Here is a 26,746-nt window from a genome sequence, read left to right on the forward strand (position 1 = left end):
CCTGAATTCTTGCTGGGCCAAAGGGGTTAGACTATTTAGACACTGCCCTGAGGTCCATATCCACCAATTTGCCTTCAAGGGGGTAGGTGGAGAGAAAAGGGAGAAGGACAGGGAGGAAAGAGAGTGGAAGAAGTAGTAGATAAGGAAAGTAGATAAGAAGATGGAGGAAAAGATGGAGCTCTGATATATAGGAATTACTGTAGGAATTGATTTTTTCACTTCTGGACATCAGCAAACCATCTACTTTTCACTGAGCTAGGCAAAATATTTATCAATTATTATAAAATGGCAAAATGTGTTACACTCTTCCTAGGAATTCTGTAGGAAAACTGTGATGCTTAATTAAAGTCTAACCAAGGAACTCTTGGCTAAACGAGGTTAATGTCAATAATAGCCGGTACTTATTTGAGTCAGCTTGATTTTCACTCCTCTTCAGAACTTTCTTTAACGGGTTCAGGCTAAAGTAGTCTCTTTTCTTTTAACTCTCATGAAAATTATGACCTGTACGATTGGTACTTAATCATGTTCTATTGCCTAGTGTCTTTAAAGTTATAAGCTTCTTTTCTTCTTTCTTTCTTTCTGTCACTTATCTTTCCGGTTGCTCTGTCCTTCCAACTATTTATATGTCTTATTATTTTTTTTTTCATCCGTCTGCCATCCCATTAATTGTGAAAGCTGCACGAGGGCAGAAACTTTATCTCAAACTTCTCTGCGTGTTCCACAGCACCCAGTAGTCTACACACATCTGTAACTTTGGAAGTGCGCGTTGCCTTGGTTAAATTTTATAAACTTAATTTTAAAGAACGCTAATATTTTGAAATCAGAACTACCTATCATCTCTTAAATAACTCTGTGAAGTTTGGGTAACAGGTTCAAGTGCACTTGTTGCACTTAGCAGCCTCAAATATTAACCCTCACTGCTGCCATTAGCATCCTCCCGGCCAAAGAGAGGATGCCTTACCTTGGAGAGCTCTTTCGGTCAGGTACTAAAGAGGATGCGGGGAAGAGGGCTGGGACTGAGTAAGCGTTTTCGGGGCGGGCGGGACCCTGCAGGTCTGCGCCCCTAGGAGTGGGCGGAAGGAATGGACCTCTCGCACCTCCCAGGGATGTGCGAATTGGAGGATGCGAATTAGCCGGCGCTCAGGGCGCCTTGGAGATAAGTGCTTTATAAAAACAGGCTCCGAGAAGCAGTTGTGGCTCTGGTTGACATCTTCCTTTCCCGCTCACAGACTTGTGCACACACGCGCTGCTCAGCGCGGCGGTGTTCTGACCGGCGCCGTCCTCCCGGGCACTCAGCGAGCGGGCTGTCGGGGCCGCGGAGGCAGAGGCGCACGCTCGGGGGCGCGGGTTAACTTGCGCACCTGGCACCTGCCACACGGCGAGGGCGCCGGCCGCCCAGCGGAGGGCCGCCGCCGCCCACTCTCCCCAGAGCGGCCCGAGGCTGAGCACGCTCCCGCGGGCCGGCCGCGCCGCGGAGAGAGTGGGTGGGCAGGCAAGGGAGGGGAAGGGAGAGGAAGGAGGGAGGGAGGGAAAGGGCGAGGCGCGTGCCCGCGGCGGGGGCGCGCTCTCGCGCGGGCTGCCGGGATCGCTCGCCGCCGCTGTGGTAATGTCCGCCATGTTGGCCATGGCGCAGGGAGCGGATCGGGCGGGCGAGCGGCGGATCTAGTGTGTGGAAGCGGCCGCGGGCGGCGGGGGGCTATTTTCGGGCGGGGTGGGCGCCCATGCTGTGGCCGGGGGCTGTGAGGAGGAGGAGGAGGAGCGGGCCGGCCGCGCTGCACTGAGGAAGGAGGTGGAGGAGGCGGCGGGAGTCCTCCCCCCCTCCCCGCCCGCCCCGCCGCCGCCGCCCGGGCTGTTCCTGTAAGGCGGGGAGACAATGAGTAAACTCTCCTTCCGAGCGCGGGCGCTGGACGCCGCCAAACCGCTGCCTATCTACCGCGGCAAGGATATGCCTGATCTCAACGACTGCGTCTCTATCAACCGGGCCGTGCCCCAGATGCCCACCGGGATGGAGAAGGAGGAGGAATCGGTAGGGACTCGAGTGTTTATTACCCCCCCTTCTCTCCTCCCCCCTCCCCTTTGTCAGTCGGGCCTCGCCATTCACAGAGCGCTTTACGCTCGCTGGAGGGCGCCGCTGCCGCTCCAACGCATGGGACCCTACGCCGGCAGAGTAGCGTAAACCCTCTCGGCCGGCGCAGAGCCCGCCCGCGGCCGCCATGTTGTTGCGTCCCAGTGTTGTGATTAGCTCGCAGCGCTGCTTACGCTGCCGTAAGGGGGCCTTGCCGTAAGCGGCGGCCGGGAATGGCGCAGGGGATGTTCTGGCCGCACTTGGCGTACGGCCTCTGTTTACCTTTTTTTTTTTTTTTCTCTCTCCCCAAGCCGGCTCGGGGTTAATTAATGGACATGGGATGCTTTGGCTAGGGAAGATTTTTTTCCTCTCACTTTTAGATTTAGTTCTGCATTGGGTTCTTTTTGAAATGACTTACGGAAACTAAAGTGCTTTCAAAACAAACATCATCTTCCTCCTAGCAAGGTAATGCTCGCTCCCCGGCCGGCGGTGGTGCAGCGGGATGAGGCGGTGCAGCACTGCGGCGGGGGAGGGCGGGGGCCGCGACTGCCGGCAGGATGTAACGTTCGAAAGCCGCTGACCCGCCACCTCCGCGGCCCGGAGCGTTTGGGTTCTGCTTGCTTAGCCCAGACGGCGTCCGCTCAGTGCGCGGCGTTAGAAAGGGACCAGGGATGTTCAGCTGTTCTCCCGCCGTGTCTGAGCGAATTGTCATCGGGGGCAAGGGGGTCTTTTAGAAGTTGAGGATCTGGTGCAGCCACATTGACAACTGCATTTTTGATAATAACAGCACTTTGGGGCAAAAATGCTTTTTTTCCCTGATGGGTTAAATTTTGGATATGGTTGAAGTTTGGCTTGACAATGTTTATAACTGTTACTTTCGTGCGAAGTTCATAGTAACTGCACCCTCAAGAATTTCTTCAATGAACCTGTGGTCCCGCCTTATTGTCAACCTCGGGTGTACGTGGATTGGTTCTCTTGCTTCTGTGACTGTCAAAAGAAGGCCCGAGGTTTCTGATTGGTTTTCTCTTTTGACTGTTAATATTGCAGGAAATGCTTTTATGCCTTTGATTGGTTGCTCGAGTTGTGACCTCATTATATTACCCTGTTATTACTACGTTCTGCTGTGATTTAATCACACTTCTCGTTGATGTTTGATTACTTGAAAGCCTTGCACTTTCCGTAGAAAATGAATATGCCCGCAGTATCAGGATGAACATTTATGCTGAAAGTTTAGAGTTAAGTCATATGTGAAAATTCTTTTTGGTTTTTAAAAAAATTATTTCTAGCTTTGCTCAATTTTCCATGGGAAAGATAACAAAATATAAAAGTTATAGTATGTACAAGAATTAATTTAACTTTAAAAACTAACTTTGGATTCCTCTAAGTAACATTTCTGTTAATGTTATTTCCCAAAAAGGAAGGTAACTAATGGGTAGTGTAAGTATCAATATTGTATGTAATTATTTGAATCTTATTATTTTGGTATGGGGAGAACTTGAATCAGGAAACGTATTCTAGAATGAATACTTAGCCCCTGGAAAGATGTATTACTTTTGCAAACAGTGATCATCAGTATACTTTGTTATAGCTTTAGGTCCTTAGTCACAGATGTCTTGGTATTTTAGCTGAATTTGGGAAGAAAACTTGCAATTTAGTTACTTTTTAAATGATGTATTAAAAATGTATGCTTAACTCCCTCACAATTTTGTACCATTAACCTTTTCAGTAAAACCTTTGATTTTCAATCTAGAGCATGCATGTTAATTCTTACTATTTTCACTAGCCTGCTTCGACTGCCCAATTTTAGGGAAGAAGAAATCCAGATTCTGATAGAACTAGATTTGAAACTCAGGACTTCTGACGCTTTGTCCTGTCCCTCTCTGCCTCTTTAATGTTATAAGTGAAGGTTCTTAAAATGAAACCAAACCAAAAAACCAGAGTCTTTTGCTTCCCAGCATTTCCAGTTGAGGTGGTTTTCCTTTTTCTTTTTTAAATTAACACAGATCAGAAGGCTTGTGCTTTCATGAGTAACAGCCAATTCTGGTCTTATTTATAGGATTTTTGTTATTAAACATAATTATTTGTTTAAAAAATGTTCTGTCCTTGAGAAACAGTTCTAAGCAGCAGTAAAGTATAAATTTCATGAATGTTTCACTTGAGTTGTATTTCAATTTAAGTTCTAATATCAAAATATTCTAATTAGTTATCTTTATAAGTCTATTCTTTTTAAGCGTATAACTTGTTATTTTAAAAAAGGCAACAAAAACCTTGGCTTATGGATTTATAATTGTTGCTTGGCATTTCTGAATTTTCCCATTCCGATATGCCATTCTTCTTGGTTGAATGAGACAATATGACCCATTCCTGCTTGATTGGCAGAATCCTTTGACTTCACTTCAGCAGCTTCATGGATCCACTCTCCCCACTATCCCCAATAAAATTAAGGACTGTCTCTTTGTAGCTCTTGGACTGTCATTAGACTTTGTTTATATAGTCATTGACTCGATTTTGAGTTACATTTTGTTAATACCTAAGTGAGGTTCTTTAGCATTGGAGCACTCTGTCGTTGCTGGCCATATCATTCTCTTAAGCGCTTCTCTTTTGGACATGTAGGCATACGTCTTTTCTTCCCTTTCTTTATTTTCATTGTCTTTGCATAAAGTCTGCTAGTTGGCACCCCCCTCTAACTTGGTTTCTGTATTGCTCCTCATGCCACTTGGTCTAGGTCAGATACTATAAATTTATATTTACTTAAAATCTAAACAACGAGAAAGATCAGGTGATTGGTGATTCTGCCACCTCCCCAGGAGTGTTGTGTAGTAGTAGTAGTTGATGATCTTAGTACTATCTACCATTTTTTGAATACTTCTTGTGCCATGAGTACTGTGTTAAGAACTTTACATATATTGTTTCACTTAATCTTCTTTAAAATCAACTTTTTTTGAGGTATAATTTACATACAATAAAATGTCCTCATTTAGAGCTTAGAGTTTGATGAGTTTTGACAGATCTGTAATACCCATGGAAACATCATCAGTCATGACAGGAACATTTCAGACATCCTAAAAATACCCTTTTGCTCCTTTACAGGTCTGTCCCTCCAATAGTTCTAAGCTTTCTTTCACTATAGATTAGTTATGCCAGTTTTAGAATTTCTTATAAATGGAATCCTACAAACTTTTTTGTCTGGCTTCTTTTGCTCAGCATGATGCATTAAAGATTCATTCTCAATGGGCATATTAGTCCATTTACTGAATATTGAGAAGTATTCCAGTGAATTGATATAATATATTCATCCATCCATCTGTTGTTGGATATTTGTATTATATCTAGTTTTTGGGTTTTATTTAATCCTTGTAACAGCTCTAAGGGTCTCACTGCTGGGAACTGGCAGGGCTAGAATTCAAATTCATGGCCTTTAGTATCACAAAAGCCCATCCTCATAACCACTGTGTTTCATATTGGCTTCTTACAGAACCCTGAATTATTTTCTGAACTGTTTTTAAGTGCATTATAGTTTCTGTAAGTAATTTTTACTCTTTATAATTATGGGGACTTTAAAAGGTAATACTGATTTGACTGGAATATTCAATTATTAAGAAGAGTAGTTTTTCATCATTTAACTTTGACTTTTGCTCTTGGCTTTTCAGATTTTTTTGGGTTTTTTTTCCTTCGAAGTCTGTTAACTTTGCTTCTGCCTATATTGGCACCATTATGTTTAAGTGTGCACGTTATCTTAAGCATATAAGAAATTTGTGGCAAACTATTCTATTTTATTAGATTTTCTCTAATAAAATTTGATCTTTGTAAGGACAAAGATCTTTGCGTGTTTTGTTTATTAATATATTCCAGTGCCTGGAATTGTGCTTAGCAGATGATATATGCTTGATACATGTTTGTTGAATGTTGGATGAGCTTCTATTTCTATACCAAGAGCTATGTTTTTGTGAAACACTAGCTGTGTGTATGCCTGTATTTATTTCATTAGCAGAATTTAATAAATTATTCTTCTAGGAATTCTTTTTGGTTTCTTACTTTAGTACTATGTATACTTAAATACTAAATCTTTTTTTCCCTCTTGAGTCAGAGGCCTCTTTAAATACAGAATTTTTTATACCGAGTATGGCTGTAATATTGGTCTTTAAGTTGTGTTAATCTTCCCTCTCATAGTTGTATATAGATTTTGTAAGATGCCTCTTCACACTAGAGTGAACCCAAATCTATGTGAAGCTTGTAATTCTACTTATTTTTTAAGAAAAAGACCATGACTGATTTTAATTACCATTTCTCCCCTCATGTTAGTTGCCTAGTTTTTGTCATTATCTTAATATCTAAATGATATTTTGAATGATAGAGCCGGACTATATTCAGTCTTTCTACCATTTCAGAGTTGTTTTGGGCAGTAATATATTTCATGTTTCATAATAGAAGTGTTATAGAAGGATGTAAATTACAATTTTGTAGATTGGTATTGTAAAAACATTATACATTTATTCAAAAAAAGCAAATACTGTCCAGGTATAAGTGCCAGGTGTTATCTAAATAGGATACTGAGAAACTATTTAAATGGGTCTGAATATCAAAAGTATGTATAAAGCTGTGTGCTGAAGTGTTGTTAGGATTAAAAGAAGCGTATGATACAAAACATCTTGAAAGTTGGTAAAAACTACCAGGTTAAGTCAACCTGACAGACATTTAAAAGAGCATTAAGAAAAGTTAAATGTCAATATAGTTAATAGAAATAAGAGAAAACTGTTGCTAGAATGTGTAGAGAAGGCTTCGGAGAGATTTAACAATGTGAGCTTTCAGGTTTGGTTGTAGTGTTGTTGAACCAACAGGAATATTGTGGAGCACAGGAATATTTAAAGCAAGTTCTATGGATAAGTAGACTAAAGAAGGCTCTTCCATGTTTATGTTTTTATCTAACCTCCTTTATACTTTTCCTCCTGCTGATAGAAACTTCGGGAGGGTAGCACTGTTATTTCTGAGAGTGTTATTCCCTTGGCTCTTTCTCCCTTTTTTGGGACATGCAGATGGCTTTTACTTCTTTTATTCCCTTTGTTCCCTGCTATATCTTCAGCACTAGAAACTGTTTAGAACATAGAAGGCACTAAGTATATATTTGGTGAATGAATGAATAAAAAAGTTGGGGTGGAGGTTAGATTTTTAAAAGGGTAGAATTATACCAGATTTTAGATAGTTTTGAATGCTAAGTGCAGTAGTTGTAGGAAGGTGCAGAAGAAAGCATTGAAGGTGAATATGAAGTTTATTTCTAGTTTGTTCTTAAGTGACCATATGATCTGGAAACTTTGCCCATCTTCTCTGAGCCTCAGATTGATCATAAATACCATCACAACTTCCATTTATTGAGTGTGCGTTAGTTAGCATGTTGAGCGTGTACCAGGCACTTTATTAAACTCCGTAGATGATTTAGAACTCTTTATAATGGTAGGATGTGTAGGTGCTGTTATCTCTTTTACAAAAGAGGAAACTAAAGCTTCAGAAATTTAGCAACTTGCCCAAGGTCACCCCTGCCTATACCAGAACAGGAGACAGCCGGTATTTGAACTTGTGCCCTATGAGTGATTGACTCCAGGGCCCTGATCTTCACCTGTCTAGTGCTTCATCTGTAAAATGAGTGGGTTGAGAACTAGATGATACATAAGATTCATTATATCTCTGCTGTCCTATCATTTATTAGCCCATGGGCATGAAGGAGTCATTCAAAGTTTTTGTCTCAGGGAATGATAATATGAAAGAAATTTCATGGCAAATGCCTTTTGTAAACATATTCTTTTTTTTTTTTTTTTTGCAAAATTTAAAAGAATTATTTATTTGTAGGGTAAATTTAGATTTCTTCTGTGTCAGTTCTTCAAAAACGAGGCCTAACAATATTTGGCAGCTGGGACCATTAGGTTGGTTTCAAGTAACAGAAACCAAATTTGATTTCTCTAAGGTTCCTGGGGATTGTCTCAGAGACACCAAGGAAGGGTTGAACAGTCAAGGCTTGGCAAGGCCAGGAACCAGGGCAGCTGTGGGTCCTTCAGCAGCAAGTAACATTAATATCACTCATTTCTAATAATTCCCAGTCTTTTGAGAAGTAGTTTCGGGTGGTGGTTAAGTGCATGTATTGTGGAGCTAGAAACTACGGGTTTGAGTCCTCAGGTTAATTTCATATATAAAATCTCATGGATTGTTGGGAAGATAAATTGTAGTGTGCTTGGAACAGTTCATGGCATACAGTAAGCATTCAATAAGTATTAGCTATTATTATCATTGTTATATTTCTTTCTGCTTAAAATTCCAGATCCTGAGAGAGAGGGCATTATTTATTTGGCTTGCCTCTCAGTCAAGGAACAGGGGAAGTTAGTATATAAGTTCTGTTAAGTGCCACCCTCCTGAGAATAGGGCTTGGCTAGGGAGCTTCCCTGAGAGATCTACTACTGGTGGGTATATAGCACCGTGATCATAAGTTATGAAGTTAGATTGTTTTAATCCATGGTTTGACCTAAGGTGAATGCATACACTTAGTGTGTTTTCACAAACTTCAAATTTGTAAGGTGTTTTAATGAGATTAGAATTTTTTTAAATGAAACTTGGTTTTGAGGACTATAAAAGAAGTCTCCAGAATCCTTTTAAAGAAAGAAAACCTTTCACACTTACTAATTTTCAAAGTAGTAAGGAATGAATTGTGTGTGACCTCAAAGAAATGATTTAACCTTCCTGGCCCTTAGTTTCCTTATTTGTGAAATAGAATTGGACTGAGTGATCTTTAAACTACCTTTGACTCTAAAAATTACTTGCATCTGTGAATTCACATATCTGCATACTGGACATATTGTCCAGAAAGTAAATCAGGTGAAAAGAACTAACAAATGAGAGACTAAATATTAGAAAGATATTAATAAGTAAGGTTTAACTCTTTAACAGTATTGGAATGCTGTCAATTTTGTTTAAGAATTTTTTTTTTTAATGAGGATCAGTTACATTTATTCACTATCTGATGCTGTTTTTTTCTAGAGATTAAGAGAGTAATCCATTCTATGTATTTTGGGATATTATCTGTTCCTTTGCTTTCATGAAATTTTCTTTCACCATCTTTATTACTCTTACTCATGGCTATAAATACTCTGAATTTTGGTATACTTCTAGCTCATGACACTTGGGTTTATTTTAATTTTCTAATATCTTGTGTTTTTCACTTGAGGGGTGTGTGTGGATGGATATGGATATATGGATGAGAGAGTGAGAGTACATGTGAGAGAAAAGATGTTTATTTTCTAGAATAGACCACATGCCTTCAGGATGTTATCATGCCTTTGTTTTATTCAGCACAGGCTGGAGACTTACCCAGGCACTTAAGTGACAGAAGGTTTATAATATAGACATTGACCATGATCCTGGCCACTGGGATTGACTCTTTATTGTATTATTAAATATATAGCTGGGCATCTTCTTTTCACTTGAAGTAGAGTTGAAGTAGAGAAACAATAGTGGAATCATAGGGGACAGCATGAGGAGGAAAGGATGATAGGCAGGAATAGTTAACCATGAAGCAGACCAATGTAAATAGCAGAAAGTCCATTCAGGATTATTTGAATTTTATCTTAAAACTGATCCTTGATTATTTTTTGCCTTGTCTACACTTAAATGAACTTCGGATTTGCCTAGACCATCATACAGGACTGTTCTTTGTGGGATTAATACTGGAAGAAAATGGCAGTCACTTCCAGATTCTCCCTAGCACTATTTCCTTACATCTGCTTTTAAGTTTCTGTTTTCTTGTCAGCTAGTTTTACTGTGCAGTAACACAATGTAGAGTGGAAGAGTCAGCCTGTCTGCTAGCTCTCTAACTCATATCCATCTTTGCTTCTAGCTTTCTTACCTCATTTTGTTATTATTGTTGTTGTTGGGAGAAGAACATGAGATTGTTGGTTGGGAAGTCGACAAGTAGTCCTCAGTTGTACAGTTAATTTGATGAAGTAAGTTGCTGGAATTTTGAAATTATGACTTAAGTTTCAGTCTTGGCCTCTGTCATTTTCCCTCTGGGCAAGATAAATTGCTTTGTCTCTTTAAGCCCCATTTCTTCATATGTTTAATGGGAAGTATCTCAAAAGGTAATTTTAAAGATTAACTTTTGTAAAGACTTAAGTTAGTGCCTTATATAGGTAACTGGCATTTTTAAGTTATTAATAACAATTTTCAGTTATAGAGGAATATGGAAAAGTAAAGCAAACATCTCCATATATTACTCTGTGGTGTAGTTTCACATTTTTTTCTCATGCCAATTAATATATTTTTACAACTTTCAACTTAGCAATTGATACGTACATTTTGCTCCTCCCATCTGTGTTTCCTGGCAGAGCAGTTAACAAATTGATTAAAAAAAATTTAAGACTGAAAATTAGCAGTCAGGAGAACTGAATCAGTTAATCCAAAGCGTAATAATTGAATCCTGAATAATTGATAGGTAATTATTATATTTGTTTTTAGATGTGATTTTTTTTTTTAGATTAAGCAGATTAATTGCTCATGGAAGAAAATAAATTTTAGGGATAAAAATCTGTTTATCTGTAGGTGGTGTACCATAGAACTAAGTGAATGAAGAGAGACATTCGAATATACTAGTGAACCCTGGGATGAACACCTTAGTTTGGAAACTTGGAAAGCGTGGTACTGAAGAGGGTAATCTTGCCATTTATTTGATCCTTGAGATGTCTCTAAACCGGGACATTTTTGACATTCAGTTTGTAGTTTGTTATATGGGTCTGTCACAGGAATCCCAGGAAGTTTATTACATAAATCTCCTGCCTACTAATTTCTGGTAGCATTCCAATTGAAATAACCCCGAAATGTTCCCTCCCTAAAATTTTCCAAATGGGGACTGTTGCACTTGATTTAAGAACTGTTATCCAAGGCTTCTGAATTTTTTTTTGTGACTTGGACTCTTTGGGCAGTCTGGTGAAACTTCCTCAGAACAATGTTTTAAATGCATAAAATCAAGCTAGTTATACTGAAATACGGTTATCAAAGTATTAAAACAGTTTTTTAATTTATGTGCTTCATTAACACATTAATATGGTCTAGAGTTGGGTCTAATTATCCTAAATTTGAAGTGGTGATGAGTATAAATAATTTTGACAAGTGCAACCACTGTAACATGACAATGAAAAGATCGACAATTTCTGTTGTATTGCTAGGTCACAAGTATTACTAGTACTACTGTGGTCTGTTGCCTACGTTAGTAATTGAAGGAAATGGTAAATCTGTTAGAAGTTAGTGAAATTAGAGAAGTGATTATATTCTCACCCAAGTTCATGGACCTCCTCAATTCTTTCTGTGGGTGTTTTGGGGATCTATGACCTGAGGTTCAGAACCCCTGAAGAGTTTCCATGGCCTAAATGGCAGTTCCATTCCTGTGTCATCCTTGTCCCAAATATATACTCAGGCTACAGATTTTATCCCCATCATTATAAAGGAGATGCTACTATAAACAATATATTATTTTCATGTTACATGTTTTTATTTTCTGGCTTTTTAAAATTGAAAAATAATAGACTCACATGACTTAAGATTAAAAACCTAATAGCAGAAAATAATATACATAAAAAGTAAATGTCCTTCCTTCCCCACATCCCCAGACACTCTCCAGAGGCAGCTCCTGGTAGCATTGTGTGTGTCTGTATGTGTCTGTATTAGAAAATTTCTAAACAAATGCTTTTACTTGGTAAAGTGGAAAGTTTTTTTCTCATGTTTTATTCATTTGTAAGTGAATAATATGTGACTTTGGAGCTAGTTTCTTAGAGTCATAAAGTCAGGTGATTTTGATTTTATATTTCTTTCCTTTAAAATCTGTGAGGAGTTGAAAATTGGCAAATTGTAGCTTTCTGTTGGATTGTTTGGAGTTTGAATATCAAACTTTAACTTGTTATTCCCAAGTGGAAATTTGGTTGTTAGTAAGCCTTAAACTGTACATAGTAGGGCTTTTGTTTATTTTCCTATATATAAAATATATTAAAGTCAGATTAACTTGATTGAGTGACTTGTCAGTGGTGTTTTCTTTAACATACATTTATGGCCTTAAGTAGCATCTTGGGTCAGAAGAGCAACAATAGGGTACCCTTTTGAAGAAAGCTGTCTTATTTGAGGTATCATGTTGGTAAGGTGGGTCTTTCATACAGGTTGCACTCAAACTTTCACTGCAGTTGTTTGTGATGTTCATTCATTCAGTAAATAGCTTCATGGTCACAGGGACTGTGTGTTACCTCTGTATGGATCATCTGGTAGAGTGAATGACATGGTAGTTGCTCACTAAATATTTGCTGACAGAATGAACTACGCCTGCTGTATACTTGAGACACAGAAAGGGGTAAAATGTGCTACCTGTCTTCAGCTCACAGTCCCACAGAAAAGAGATGTACACATATTCGAGGTTTAATGTGTTATGTGGAAGATAAAAATGATAGTGTGGAAATCTGTATCACAAGGGATGTGATTTGAATCAGGTAGTATATATGAATTTATGTAATAGCTAATTGACTATGATGTACTGTTGGATTAATCTTTACAAATTAGTTTTGAAATTATTTCCAAATGCCAAAATGCCATGAATTTTTAAAGATGCATGTCATTACTTTTCGTATTGGGAAGTGTGTGATCCCTAGGAGAGTTGTTAGAGGGTTGAAAGAATTTTTGTGATCTCATGTAAGTTCACCTCTTAGGACAGGCAAACTTGTGTTAAGAATAGTGCCAGTTTAAAGAGTTCTGAGGATAAGAAACTATGTTATGGACGAAGGCCTAAAGAAATGGTGCTATTTGATTGTTCCACAGGTAATGTACAGATTTTACTTACTTTGGTTTAAAGCACAAGGGGCCACTTTCCATAAAGAAAGTACTGTACTAGAAAGATTGTCTATACTTTGGTCTGTAGCAGTTACCTTTCAGCTTTCTTTGAAGAGCTCAGTCATCTTAGCTGAATTCACCATGGCTTTCAAAGTACCTCCAAAAGAAATACAAAAGATTTAGGTCAGTGATTCTCAAACTTTGCCATGCATCAGAATCACCTGGAACACCGATCACTGGACTCAATACCCAGAGTGTAGGGTTCAGTAGGTGCAGGATGGGGCCAAGGGAAGTTGTGTTACTAACAAGTTCCCAGGTGATTTTGATGCTGCTTGTCCAGTGATCCCACTTTGAGAACCACCAGTTTAGGAGGGAGAATAGTGTTCTCATCTTGGCTACACATCAGAATATCTGGGATGCTTTTATAAAGTGCATGTTTAGGCTTTACCCTCAATTTACCAGTCAAATCACAATTTATGGGTGATTATGATTTTAGGTAGGGAAAAAGGATTAGTACATGTGCTCACGATCCCTGCCTTGCCATTATACCACTCCTTTCAGGGTTTCTTCTCTTGTACTCTCATTCATTGGCTTTCAAAGTTTTTTCACTAAGTGTGTGTGTGTGCATATGTAACTAAAATAACTTGCAACTTAATACACATGTACTCACTAATATGCAGTTTTCATTCTTTGAACAATGCACTAACAGAATACTGAGCCATTGCTCCAAGAGGAAACAGGGTTAGATTTGTTTGAGCCTCTGGTCACAATATTTAACCAATCAATCAATGCATAACCTTGTTTCTGTTAAAGATACTTTTATGTGTTATTGATTCTTTGGCATTGAACTCACAGCCAGCAGCACTGTAGCCCATGACTGAATGAAGCTCGTCTAACACATATTTTCTCTGTAACGCACATCACAGCCTTCTTGTACTTAGAAACATCAGACCACACCTCGTTGCACTGGAGGAGCTAGTCGCTTCTCCCATTCTTACTGCTCTCATTTTTCAGAGTTTTCCTTACCATCGTCGCTTATTTATTTCTCCATATGAATGTTACAGTTACTTTGTCTTAACTCCAGAAAAAATATTTTTATTGAGATTCACTATACATTTATAAATTAGATTATAGAGAACTGGTATCTTTGCAATGTTGACTTCTTATTCAGGAACGTGGTTTATCTCTTCATTTGAAGTCTACTTCTGTATTTTTCAGAAGCATTTTTCTTATATTGGTTTTGTGCATTTTTGATTAAGCTTATTCCTAGGAAGCTTACCTCTGGTTGCTATTGTGTCATCTCCTTCCCATTGTATCTTATTGTTATTGCTTGTATTTAAAAATGCTATTGATTTCTGTATGTTAATTTTATATCCTGTGACTTTAAGGTACTTGTTTTTGAATTGATTCTCTTCGGTTACTGAGATACAGATACCATATCACTTACTTATGGAGTAGTTTATTTCTGCTTTTCCAAAAAGTATACCTCTAAGTGCCTTCCTTTATTTATTTTATTTGAAATTACCTTCAATTCCATGTTAAATAGTTCTGGAAACAGTGGGCATCTTTGTTTTGTTTCTGACTTTACTGTGAATGCTTTTGGTGCTTCTCCATTAAATAAGATGTAGATTATTCTAGACTGACTTATAGATGTGGAAAACAAAATACATATTTATTTTAGAATATTATAAATAATTATGTAATACATAAGAATACATAAAATCTAGTGTTTCTTTTATGAGTATTGAGTATTTTCAAATGGCTTTTTGGAATTTATGGATTTTTTCCATAGGAAAAAAATCATGTGATTTTTCCCCTTTAGGTCTAGTCATCATTGATTAATTATAATATTGAACCACCTTACCATTCCTGCAGTAAACCATATTTAGTAATGAAATATTATTCTTTTAAAAATGTTCTTGTTCTGTCATTTTCTCTTCTGTGAAGGGGCTTAGAGACATTTGGTCTCTTTCTCGCCAAACGTGGCCACCACACAGCTTCTAATTTTATCTGTATTTAAGCAGCCAGCTCTGAGAGTAGTGATTCATTCTCATTTTTAATTTTCCAGGAGATAAAATATGATTGACCTAGTTCAGGTCAGATGTCTAGCCTGATCCAGTTGACTGTGGTTGGGGTAAGGAGGCAATTTACTGACTTGGTGGATGGCGACACACTCCTTGGGAGAGGATGGTAGTTGAATGACATTGGTGGGAGTGAGACACCTTAAAAGGTATATTTTGTATTTTGCAAGACCAAATTTATGGTTAGCAAAATTCCAGTTTTATTGTACAGACTAAGATTTCTTTTTGTAAATTGTATTCTATCATTGATCACCACTGACTTTCTTACCTACTCTGCAGTACATGTTTTCAGTGGTTACTTGGAGCTAAGAAAGAACCTAAAGTGCTCTCTAAGTCACCTTCCACTTCCTACCTCCCAAAGAGGAAAATCCTTACTCTTAGTATAGGAATAATGTTGTATATATCTGATATTGTCATTTATTGTGATACATGTTTTTTTCCCCCACACCAAGCAGTTCTGACACCACCAGAATGTCCTACAATTCAACTCAATTCTGACACTGTCTACCTGGAGATAGCATTAGATATTACAGGTTAAGGGCTCAGTTCTACAAGACCTAACTCCACCTCCCCCATCACTGCCTGCCTTCACGTACCAATCCCAAGTCCAGACTGTCACCTGTACTTCCGATAGACTGGTTATAGATTGGGGGCTCCAATTGGGGGTTCAATTTATTTACTAAAATGGCTCACAGAATTCAGAGAAACATTTTATTTGCTAGATTAGTTGTTTATTTTTAAAGTATGTAACTTAGGAACAACCACATAGAAGGAGATGTGTAGGGCAAGGTATGGAGAAAGGCGTATGGAGTGTCCAGGCCCTGTCTGAACATGCCACTCTGCCAGCACTCCATGTGTTCACTAACCTGGAAGATCTCTGAACCCAGTCCGTGTTTTTTTTTTTTTTTTTTTTTATGGAGGCTTCATTACATAGACAGGATTGATTAAATCATTGGCCATTGTTGATCTGCATTCTGCAGCCCTTCTTCCCTTCCCAGAGGTCAGGGGAGTGGGACTGAAAGTTCCAACCCTCTGATCACGTGATTGGTCCTCCTGGCAACCAGCACCCATCCTTAGATGCTTTCCAAAAGTCAGGTCATTGGGAGTGTACAGCTTAGTGATGGAGTGTATGCTTAACATGCATGAGGTTCTGGGTTCAATCCCTAGTACCGTCATTAAAAATAAGTAAATAAATGAACCTAATTACCTCCCCCCCAAACAAAAATAAAAACAAACAATAAAATCTTTTTGAAAAAGTCATGTCATTAACATAAACTCAGGTGTGATTGAAAGGGATGTATTAGGAATATCAACACACCTTTATTGCTCTTAGTAGGAAATTCCAAGGGTTTTAGGGGCTCTGTGCCAGAAAAGGGGACAAAGATCAGACATATCTTATTATAAATCACAGTATCACAGTATTACATGTAATTTTCAAAGAATTAGAATTTGCATTTTATGTAGTGATGTTATTTTAGTCAGAATTTTATATTTTGTGGATATCTTTCTAAAATAGATTTACTGAGATAAAACTGATACATAAACTGCACGTAGTTAACATGTACAATTTGGTAAGTGTTGACATCTGTATACACCTGTGAAACCATTACCATAGTGAAGATAACAAACATACTCATTACCTCCAATAGTTGTTTCCTCATGCCCATTTATTAACCTCCTCCCCCTTCAGACGAACACCTATCTGTTTTCTGTCACTCTAGAGTAATGGTTTGCATTTTCTAGACTTTTATATAACTGAGATCATACAGTATATATTCTTTTTTGGTCTGGCTTCTTTTACTTAGTGTAGTTGTTTTGAGAATCACACATATTTTAGCATGTATCAGTGTTCATTCCTGTTTATTGCTGAATAGTGTTATATTTTATAGACATACTACAGTTTATCCATTCACCTGTTGATTGAATTTTGGCTATGACAAATAAGGCTGCTATGAACATTTGTGTGTACATCTGCTTTCATTTGTTTGGGTAAATACTTCGAGATTGAAATGGCTTGATTGTATGGTAGGTATGTTAAAAAAGGTTTAACTTTTTCAAAAAGCTGTCAGCCTGTTTTCCAGAGTGGTTGTGCCATAAAGGTACCTTTTATGAGATGCTTACATAGTTTAGAACCTTGTTACTAAAAGTTTGATCTATGGATTTGGTGTTACCCGGTTACCTGAAAGCTTGTTAAAATTGCAGAATTTCACATCCCATCATACAGGTGACTTCAGTAGAATCACCTAGATCTTTAGGTTGGTTCAGATGCACAGTAGAATTTGAGAGGTTCTGGTTTAAAGCAGTGATTCTCAACTTTTGTTTGTTTGTTTGTTTGTTTGTTTGTTTTTGCTGCAACACACTTGAGAGCTTTGACACAATTCTCAAATGGGGCTGGGAGATGGAGGATGGATTTTAAAAGTCTTGACAGATAATATTGGTAAATGTGAAGTGTTCTGCCCCCTTCAGATGACTGCTTCATAGTGATTTACTTATGGCAATAAAGTGTGTGTGCCTCTTCCCCATTTTCGGATTTGGTAGTTTGAGAAGAAATTTCTTCCCAAGCATTTTTCTAGTGTAGAACTCTGTAGTTTGGCACAATTTCTTATGGGTAAGAGATGCCCATTTTATTTTTATGTAATTTCTCTGGTGAATGGGTTCATTTGCTAGCTTTTTTTTTTTCTTTTTTAATGTTCTTATCTTTTTCATAACCAGTGACCTAATTTTTGGTTATTTTCATATATAAGTATCTTGAAATTTTCTGTATGGGTTATCTATTCTTAGTATTACAGGAATGCAAAATACTATCAGAAGTGACTTTGTTAATCAGTAGGTATTTTAACTGAGTATCGAATGTTTCATAAAGCCAAATATCCGTCATTTATTTTGCTGCTGTTTTGAGTTTTTCATACTACTCATTTTTATTGTGTGAATATCTAAGAGCAAGTCACATTGATGTTAGTAACCTTCCTAAATTAGTGTTGATGTTGTAGATCATGGCCTTAATCAGCATTAGAAAATTCTCAATTTAAGACAGGATTTCAGAACCCAACAATTAGGTAACAAAATAGTAAACACTTACTTTATCAACTGGAACAAGTCGGTGTTATATAACTTAAAATTGAATTGTTTTCCAAAAGTTGATTTCTTGGTCAGACGTTCTAGAATTATGCTTGTGATAAAATACTTATACACAATTAGATTTCTTTCACTTTTACATTTCTGTTTAAGATATCAGTTACTCAGGCCATTAAATCTCCCTCATCCCCAGTGTTTCTTCGTATTACCACAGGCAGTTAAGATAGAGAAGTGATGGGTGATTTAGTTATTATTCATTTAAAATTTAACAGCAATTTTTTGGAAGAATTTAAATTTAAATCTTTACTGTACTAAATTCTAAAAAAAATTTATTGCAGACACGTATGTTTAATTGATAAATGCCTTTAAATAGAGTTACAAACAAAAAACAGAAACCTTAATAATGTGACTGTTTACTTTATTGATTTTTAGCTAAAGCTGATGTATTTCTTTGGGAAGTAGAGTTAATGAAATACCTATAAGTTCACTTACAAAGGTGGAGTTTAGACTACTAGACCAGTGCTTTTCGCATTTTCTGTGATGAAAGACCATTTTTTTAAAAAATTTTAATTCATTGTTTGCTAATACTTTTCTCAAGTATAACAAAAATGAGTTATTAGAAAAGTTAAATAAAAGAAAGATGTGGAAAACACAAGGGCACTATTTTTTTAATCATTAGTTTTAACAGACATAAAATTACGTTAAAAAAATTGCTTCGAAACTTTCCAAATGCTTACTCTAAATTTCTGTACCTTCCAGATGGACCACAATCTTAGTAGCTCTACTTTAGATTGGTGGTTCCCACAGATTTGTTCTCATATCAGAACTTATTAGAAATGTAAGTTGTCTGTTCCATCCAGGTCTACTGAGTCAGAGTCTGGTGGTCTGGCTCAGCAATCTGTTCTGAAACAAGACTGACGGGTGATTCTAAAGTGCATCAAAGTTTGAGAGCCACTTCCTTGGCCTTTTTCCTAAAATGCTCTTTACCTGGGCTTTTTTGGGAGGAACCAAATAGAGTCTAAGCACTCTTTTGAGTGCCAACTATTAAGTAAAAGAATGAAATAAAGGGTTGGTTAAAAAGTTAAATCTGTTGTGAATTCTTACAAAATAACACGTGTAATTAAAGATTGAAATGTGCTGAATGAAAAAAGAAGATTTTGGTGTTTTTGATACCAGGATTATGGACCACATAATTAAAATTCTTTTATTAAAGTTGAGAAGCATGACATTGCTCTCATCTAGATAAAGACTTTGCAGGTCAAAACTCTTCTTGGTTGTAAGACTTCAGGGTTGCATAGCAACTGGTTCAAACAGCTCTAGGTTGGATGTGTTGTTTCAGTATATATTCATAGGAACTGGCACATTGTTACATTTCAGTGTTTGAGACAGAAATGGGATTTTTGTCTTGGTTAGTCCATATTTTATCTTCATGTCTCATTGTTTGTAACTAGTACATAGAAATAGTTGTTTTTGTATATTGATCTTGTATCCTGCAATATTGCCAGTTTTAGAAGATTTCTTTGTAGATTCCTTTGGATTTCCTACATAGAGGATCATATAGGTCTGAATAAAAGCTGTTTTACTTCTTTCTTTCCCAGTCTGGGTATTCACTCACTGTTTTCTACCTGCCTGCCTCCCTCCCTCCTTCCCTCTTGTCTGTTAATTACACCGACTAGAACCTCCAGTACAATATTGAATAGAAGTGTTGAGAATGAATATCCCTGTCTTGTTCCTAATTAAAGTTATTTAGTATTTCAATTAAGTATGATGTAGCTTTTTTATAGATACTTTTTATCAGGTTAAAGCACTTCTCTTCTATTTTTAGTTTTCTGAGAATTTTTGCAGTGGCTGCTGGATTTTCTAAGTGCCTTTCCTGTATACAGAGATGGTCATACAATTTTTCTTTTTTTGACTTAATCATATGGTGAATTACAGTGATTTTCAGTGTAACCAGTGCTGCATTCCTGGGATAAACCCCATTTGGTCATGTATTATCCTTTTAATATATTGTTGGATTCAGTTTGCTAAGTGTTTGCATAGAATTATTACATGTATGTTCACAAGGGATATTTGTAGTTTTCTTGTCATGTCTCTTCTGACTTTGGTATCAGAGTAATACTGACTTCATAGAATGAGTTCGGAAGTATTCCTTCTAATTCAGTATTTTGGAAAATTTTTTGTTGAGTTGATATTATTTCCTCTTCAAATATTTGACAGAATTCACCAGTGAAGCCATCTGTCCCTGGAGTTTTCTTTGTATGAAGATTTTTAACAGCAGTTCAATTTCTTTAATAGATAGAAGGTTATTTAGGTTATCTGTTTCTTCCTTAATGAGCTTTGGTGGTTTGTTTCTTTCCAGGAATTTGTCCTTTTCATCTAATTGACAAGTTTATTGACATGAATATGTTCATAATATTCTCTAAGGTGATGTATCCTCTGTTGTTCTTGACAGTCTTCTCACTTTTTCCCTCACTGATCTGGATAGAAGTTCATCTGTTTGATTTTGTTAAAGAATCAGCTTTTGGTTTCATTGATTTTCTTCTGTTGATTGTGTGTTTTTATTTCATTGATTTCCACTTTGATCCTGATTGTTTCCTTTATTTACCTTACTTTTGGTTTAATTTGCTCTTCTTCTAGTTTCTTAATGTGGAAGCTAACATCATTGATTTGAGGTGCTACTTTTATGCTGTTTAGAAGCTATAAATTTCTTCCAGGGTGCTGCTTTAGCAGCATCTCACAGCCTGTTTTGTTTTTTTTTTTTTCCTTCATTCAGTTTAAGATACTGTCTAATTTGCCATTTGATCTCTTTGATCCCTGAGTTATTTAGAAATGTGTTTAGTTTCTAAAATTTAATGATTTCACAGGGATCTTTCTTAGTTTCTAACTTAATTCCATTGTGAGAACATTGTGAGATTTGAATTCTTATAAATTTTGTGTAATGGGGTTTAGAATATATCCTGTCTTGGTAAGTATTCTGTGTAATCATGAAAAGGAGATGTATGCTGCCTTTGATGGATGGAACATTCTGTAAATGTCGGGTCATGTTAGCTAGTAGTATTGTTGAAGTCTACTGTATCTTTGCTGACTTTCTGTCTACTATTTTTATCTACTTTTTAGAGTGTGATATTAAAATTTCTGTAACTGTGTATTTATCCTTGATGTTATATTAGGGTTTTTTTTTTTTTTTCACGTATCTTGAAACTGTTATTTGGTGCATAAATGGGTAGGGTTGTAATGTCCTCTTGACTGACTGATCCCCTTAAGCATTATGAAATAAACTTCTTAATCCCTGGTTATATTCTTTACTCTGAAACTTATGTTGGATGTTAATATGGTCACACTAAATCTCTTTGACTAGTGTTAGAATGGTATATATTTTTCCATCTTTTTGCTTTAAATCTATTTATGTCTATATATTTAAAGTACATTTCTTGTAGGCAACCTGTAATTGGGTCTTTTTCTTTTTTAATCTGGTCTGGTAATTTCTGTCTCTTAGTTATGGTGTTGAGACCATTTACATTTAATATATTTTTTAGAGCAGTTTTTGGTTCACAGCAAAATTGAGGGGAAGGTACAGAGATTTCCCATATACTCCTGCCCCCACATGTGCACAGCCTCCCCCATTATCAGCATCCCCCACCAGAGTGGTACATTTGTTACCATTAATAACCAGCATTGACAAATCATAGTTACCCAAAGACCTTATTACATTACATTTCACTCTTGGTGTTGTACATTCTTTGGGTTTGAAGGAAAGTATAATGACATGTATCCATCATGATAGTATCATAAGAATGTGTTCACTGCCCTAAAAATCCTCTGTGCTCCACTTATCTATTGCTCCCCTTCATCCCACTTCAACCACTGATCTTTTTATACTATCTCCATTGTTTAGCATTTTCCAGAATATCATATAATTGGAACCATTTTTGGAGGGACACCTATGGGGTTTGAGTATCTGTGGATATTGATATGTCAAACTGGAACTGATATGGAACTGATCACTCTTGGACATGGAGGGATGACTGTATTTCTTCCACAGATGATGCCTTTGTTGTTTTATCTAAAATGTCATCTAGGTTTTCTTCTATGTTATCTTATGGGAGTTTTATAGTTTTGAATTTTACCTTTAGGACTGGGATCCATTTTGTGTTACAATTTTTCTGAAGGATGTAAAGTCTATATCCACAGTCATCTTTTTGCATGTAGATGTCCAGTTGTTCAAGTACCATTTTTTTAAAAAAAACTCTTCACTCCATTGTAATGCCTTTACTCTTTTGTCAAAGATCTGTTGACTATAATTATATGGATCTATTTCTGGGCTTTCTGTTCTCTTCCATTGTTCTGTTTGATCTATTTGTTGATCTGTTGTTTCCCTAATACCTCACTGTCTTAATTGCTAGCTTTATAGCCTTGAAATCAGGTAGAGTCAGTCCTCTAATTTTATTCATCTCCGTCAATATTGTGTTGGCTAATCTAGATCTTTATCTCTCCATTTAACTTTGGAATCACTTTGTCAATATCCACAAAATAACTTGCTGGGATTTTAATTGGGATTACATTGAATATTATATAGATGAAGTTGGGAAGAATTGACATCTGGACAGTATTTAGTCTTCCTGTATGTGAATGTGGACTATCTCTCCATTTATTTAGTTCCTCTTTGGTTTTGTTCACCAGAATTTTGTGAATTTTCCCTCAGAGATAGTGTACATATTTTGTTAGATTTACACGTAAGTATTTCATTTTGAGAGTTGTTGATGTAAATGACATTGTGGTTTTAATTTTAAATTTCACTTGTTCATTGCTGGTTTATAGGAAAGCAGTTTACTTTTGTATATTAACCTTGAATCCTGCAACCTTGCTCTTAATTTTTTATTCCAGGAGTTTTTTGTCAGTTCTTTCAGATTTACTACATAGGTGATTATGTCATCTGTGAGCAATGGTGATTATGTCATCTGTGAGCAAAGACAATTTTCTGTCTTTTGTTTTTTAACCAGTGTGTATATCTTTTTTCCCCCTTTTTGGTCTTGTTACATACACTGGAACTTCCAGTATGATTTTGAAACAAAATGGTGAGAAGGGACATCTTTGCCTTAGATCTGAATTTAGTGGGAAAGCTTCAAGTTTCTCACCATTTCTTCCCATTAATGATGATAGCTGTAGATTTTTTGTAGATGCTCTAATCAAGTTGAGGGAGTTTTCTATTCCTAGTTTACTGAGATTTAGTATGTTTTTTTTTTAAATTGAAGTATAGTCAGTTACAGTGTGTAAATTTCTGGTGTATAGCATAATGTCCCAGTCATGCATATACATACACATATTCATTTTAATATTCTTTTTCAAAGGGTTATTACAAGATATTGAATATAGTTCCCTGTGCTATATAGAAGAAATATGTTTTTAAATCTATTTTTATATATAGTGGCTAATATTTGCAAATCTCAAATTCCCAAGTTTAATATGATTTTTTAATATGGTTAGGTTTCACTCTGTCATCTTAATGTTTTATATTTTTCTATTCTTTGTTCCCTTTTGTTCTTGTTTTGCCTTCTTTTGGATTTTTTAAAAAACTTTCATTTTTGTTTTTGGTTTACTAGGTATAGCTCTTTGTTTTGTTACTTAGTGATTGCTTTAAGGACTTGGTTCTCAGTAATGTCTGATTTATTTCCCAGAGGACACTTGGTAATACCTCAAAATATTTTTGATTTTTCACAACTAGGGGGTGCTACTGACATCTCTTGGGTAGAGGTGAGGAATGGTGCTAAACATCCTACAATGTACAAGGCAGAATTCCCACAAGAATTACTTTGCCCAGAATGTTAATAGTGCCAAAATTGAGAAACTCTAATTTTGGGCACCTTCCCAGTCTACTTTCAAGTGATACACTACTTATGTATAGTGTAAGAACCTTACAATAGTATACTTCCCTTTCTCCCTGCCCAGCCCTTATGCTGTTGTTTTCATACATTTTACATATATAAGAAACCCTATAATACTTTCTCAGTATTTTTGTTTCAAGAGCCAATGATTTTCAAATGTTTTTCCATAATTAGAAAAAGATATGTATATTTGCTCTTGTAGTTATCATTTCTCCAGCTTTTCATCAATATGTCTTATATCTAGACTTTCACATGGTATCATTTTCCTTCTTCTGGATGGACTTTTGTTAACATTACTTGTAATGCAGGTTTGCTGGTGTTGAATAGTTTTAACTTTTGTACATCTAAAAATGTCTTTATTTCACCTTTTTTGTGTATGATAAAGCATATGATATGTTTATCTTCTTAACAATGTATAAATGTACATTACAGTTTGTTAACTACGTAAATTGTACAGCTGATCTCTAATTTCACTTCTGTTTTTTTGCAAGATATTTTTGCTGGATATACAGTTGTAGGTTGACAATTTTTTCTTCTAGTATTTTTTTTAAATGGTCTTTCACTTGCATTGTTTCTGATGAGAAGTCAGATGTCACTCTTATCTTTGTTACTCCGTATATTAGCATATCTTTTTTCCAATCTGGGTAGTGGAAGCAGGTGCTCCTCCTGGTCCTGAGTACAGGCACTGTTCCTTTTAATTCTTTGGAATAGTTCTTTCTCCACTGTCAGGTAGTTTCTTCACCCACATAGCTGATGAATATTTTACTGAATACTCCCTCTGCAGGTCTCCTAGGTTTTCTCTCTGTGCAGTTCCTTCTCTTTGATACTCTGTCCTATGGAGTTTAGGTGCCTTAGTCTTCCTGGACTCTCATTTCTGTCTCCTTAACTCATGAAGTCTCCCAGGCTCTGCCTCAGTTCTTTCTCCTGCTCCACAGCATGGAGTACTGTTCCAGGGTAGTAAGCTGAGGCTATCGTAGGGCTCACTGGTTTTGTTTTCCTTTTCTCAAAAATCATTGTTCTTAGGGGAGAGGTTATAGGTCAAATGCTAAAGCACAAGCTTAGCATGCACGAGGTCCTGCGTCATATCCCCAGTACCTCACCTAAAAACAAACAAACAAACCTAACTGCTTCCCCCACTTCCAAAAAAAAAGCTAAAAATAAAACAAAATATTTTTTTTTTTTAGAAAGAATCATTGTTCTTCATTGCCTGAGGTCTAGTGTCTGGAAAACCATTGTTTCAACTCTTGTCAGATTTTTTTGTTGTTGCTTTGGGTATAAGGGTAAATTCGTTACCTTTTCTTTTCCAGTTTTTTTATTGTCATGAAATTCACATAATATATAATTTATCATATTAAAGTGTACAGTTCAGTGGGTTTTAGTACATTCACAATATTGTGCAATGTCACAACTGTCTTGTTCTAGAACACTTCCATCACCCTAAAAAGAAACCCTTCTGTGTAAATAACAATTACTCACTCTCCATTCTATTTGTACGCCCCCCCCCTTCAGCTACTGATATACTTTCTTTATGGATTTGCCTATTTCTGGACATTTCCTATAAATGGAATCATATAACATATGGCCTGTGTCTGACTTCTTTTACATAGAGTAATGTTTTGAAGGTTCATTCATACTGTAGCATACATCAGTACTTCATTCCTTCTTAGAGCTGAGTAATACCCACTGTATGTATTTCATCTTTGTTGGAGTGGAAGTCAGCTGCTGAAGCCTTTTAGCTGGTTTCTCCTGCCTCTTTTCTCTCTCATATAGTCCATGTTTCACCTCTCCAGGTAATACTAGTATTCTGCCAGAACCAAAAATCCAGATTTAGAAAGTTAGTACTAGAAGAGAAATAGTCTTAATTAGAATATGATGAGGACTTATCTAGAGTCTTTTCCCCTTGTCTTCCTCTATCTCTTCCTTTTATTGGGGAAGTAATCAATTTAAGTGGTTTAAAAAATTGGCACTAGTTTCTTTTTTGTAATACATGTTTTTTGTAAATTGTAGAAAATGTAGAGAAGAAAATAGAGATCCTCTATAATTTCACTACCTAATAATTTGGTACATTTCTTTCCAGCTTTTAAAAAATTTTTTACTTTTAAACTCTGCATTTATGCATACTGTCACCTATCATTCTATTTATCTCACTATACTGGAAGTTATCTTCAGTATGTGATTCTGTTACCTGCTTTTTCTGTGTAAGCATTTTCAAATGTCATTAAATTATTTTTCAAAAAGTTTTAAATGGCAGTTTTTAAGTTTATCATGGATATACTAAACTATAATTACTTCAGTATTGGAGATAATAAGATTGTTTCCAGTTTTCCTTATTATGATTATTGTATAAATAATAGGTTAACTGTTATAAAGTTTTTTAAGGCTTAGAAACTTATTACCAAACTGTTCTCCAGAATATACCAATCGACACTTTAACATACTAGCGTTCATTCTTGAAACTGTCTGTTTTACTTACCACAATTTCACCAGCACTATAAATAATAATTGCTTTACCAGTATGTTTTGTTTACACTAAGTTTTTATTTAGATCAGAAGGGTTTGTTTTTTAAGATTTTTGTTTCAGATGTACAGGAAAGTGACTCAGTTATATATATTTTTTTTCTGATTCTTTTCCATTATAGATTATTATAAGATATTGAATATGGTTTCCTTTGCTATATAGTAGATCCTTGTTGTTTACCTGTTTTATATATAATAGTGTGTATATGTTAATCCTAAACTCCTACTAATTTATCCTTCCCCCTCCCACTTTCCCCTTTGGTAACCTTAAGTTTGTTTTCTAT

General features: G+C 36.4%; 1 protein-coding gene across 3 annotated transcripts in view; it reads left to right on the forward strand.

Annotated features, from left to right (window-relative positions):
• Window positions 1-1,598: 1,598 nt before the first annotated feature.
• Window positions 1,599-26,746, forward strand: part of EPC2 (enhancer of polycomb homolog 2) — a 97,424-nt gene continuing 72,276 nt past the window's right edge. For 2 of the 3 annotated variants that reach the window (XM_010974796.3, XM_031451369.2), the window contains exon 1: window positions 1,599-2,026. In XM_010974796.3, the coding sequence (XP_010973098.1) occupies window positions 1,874-2,026 (153 nt within the window). In that variant the 5' untranslated portion in view covers window positions 1,599-1,873. Of the gene's footprint in view, window positions 2,027-2,251; window positions 2,531-26,746 lie in introns of those variants that run through there. The other variant, XM_031451370.2, reaches the window with a different exon arrangement.

Source organism: Camelus dromedarius, chromosome 4 (assembly GCF_036321535.1).
Source record: "Camelus dromedarius isolate mCamDro1 chromosome 4, mCamDro1.pat, whole genome shotgun sequence".
Taxonomy (NCBI): domain Eukaryota; kingdom Metazoa; phylum Chordata; class Mammalia; order Artiodactyla; family Camelidae; genus Camelus; species Camelus dromedarius.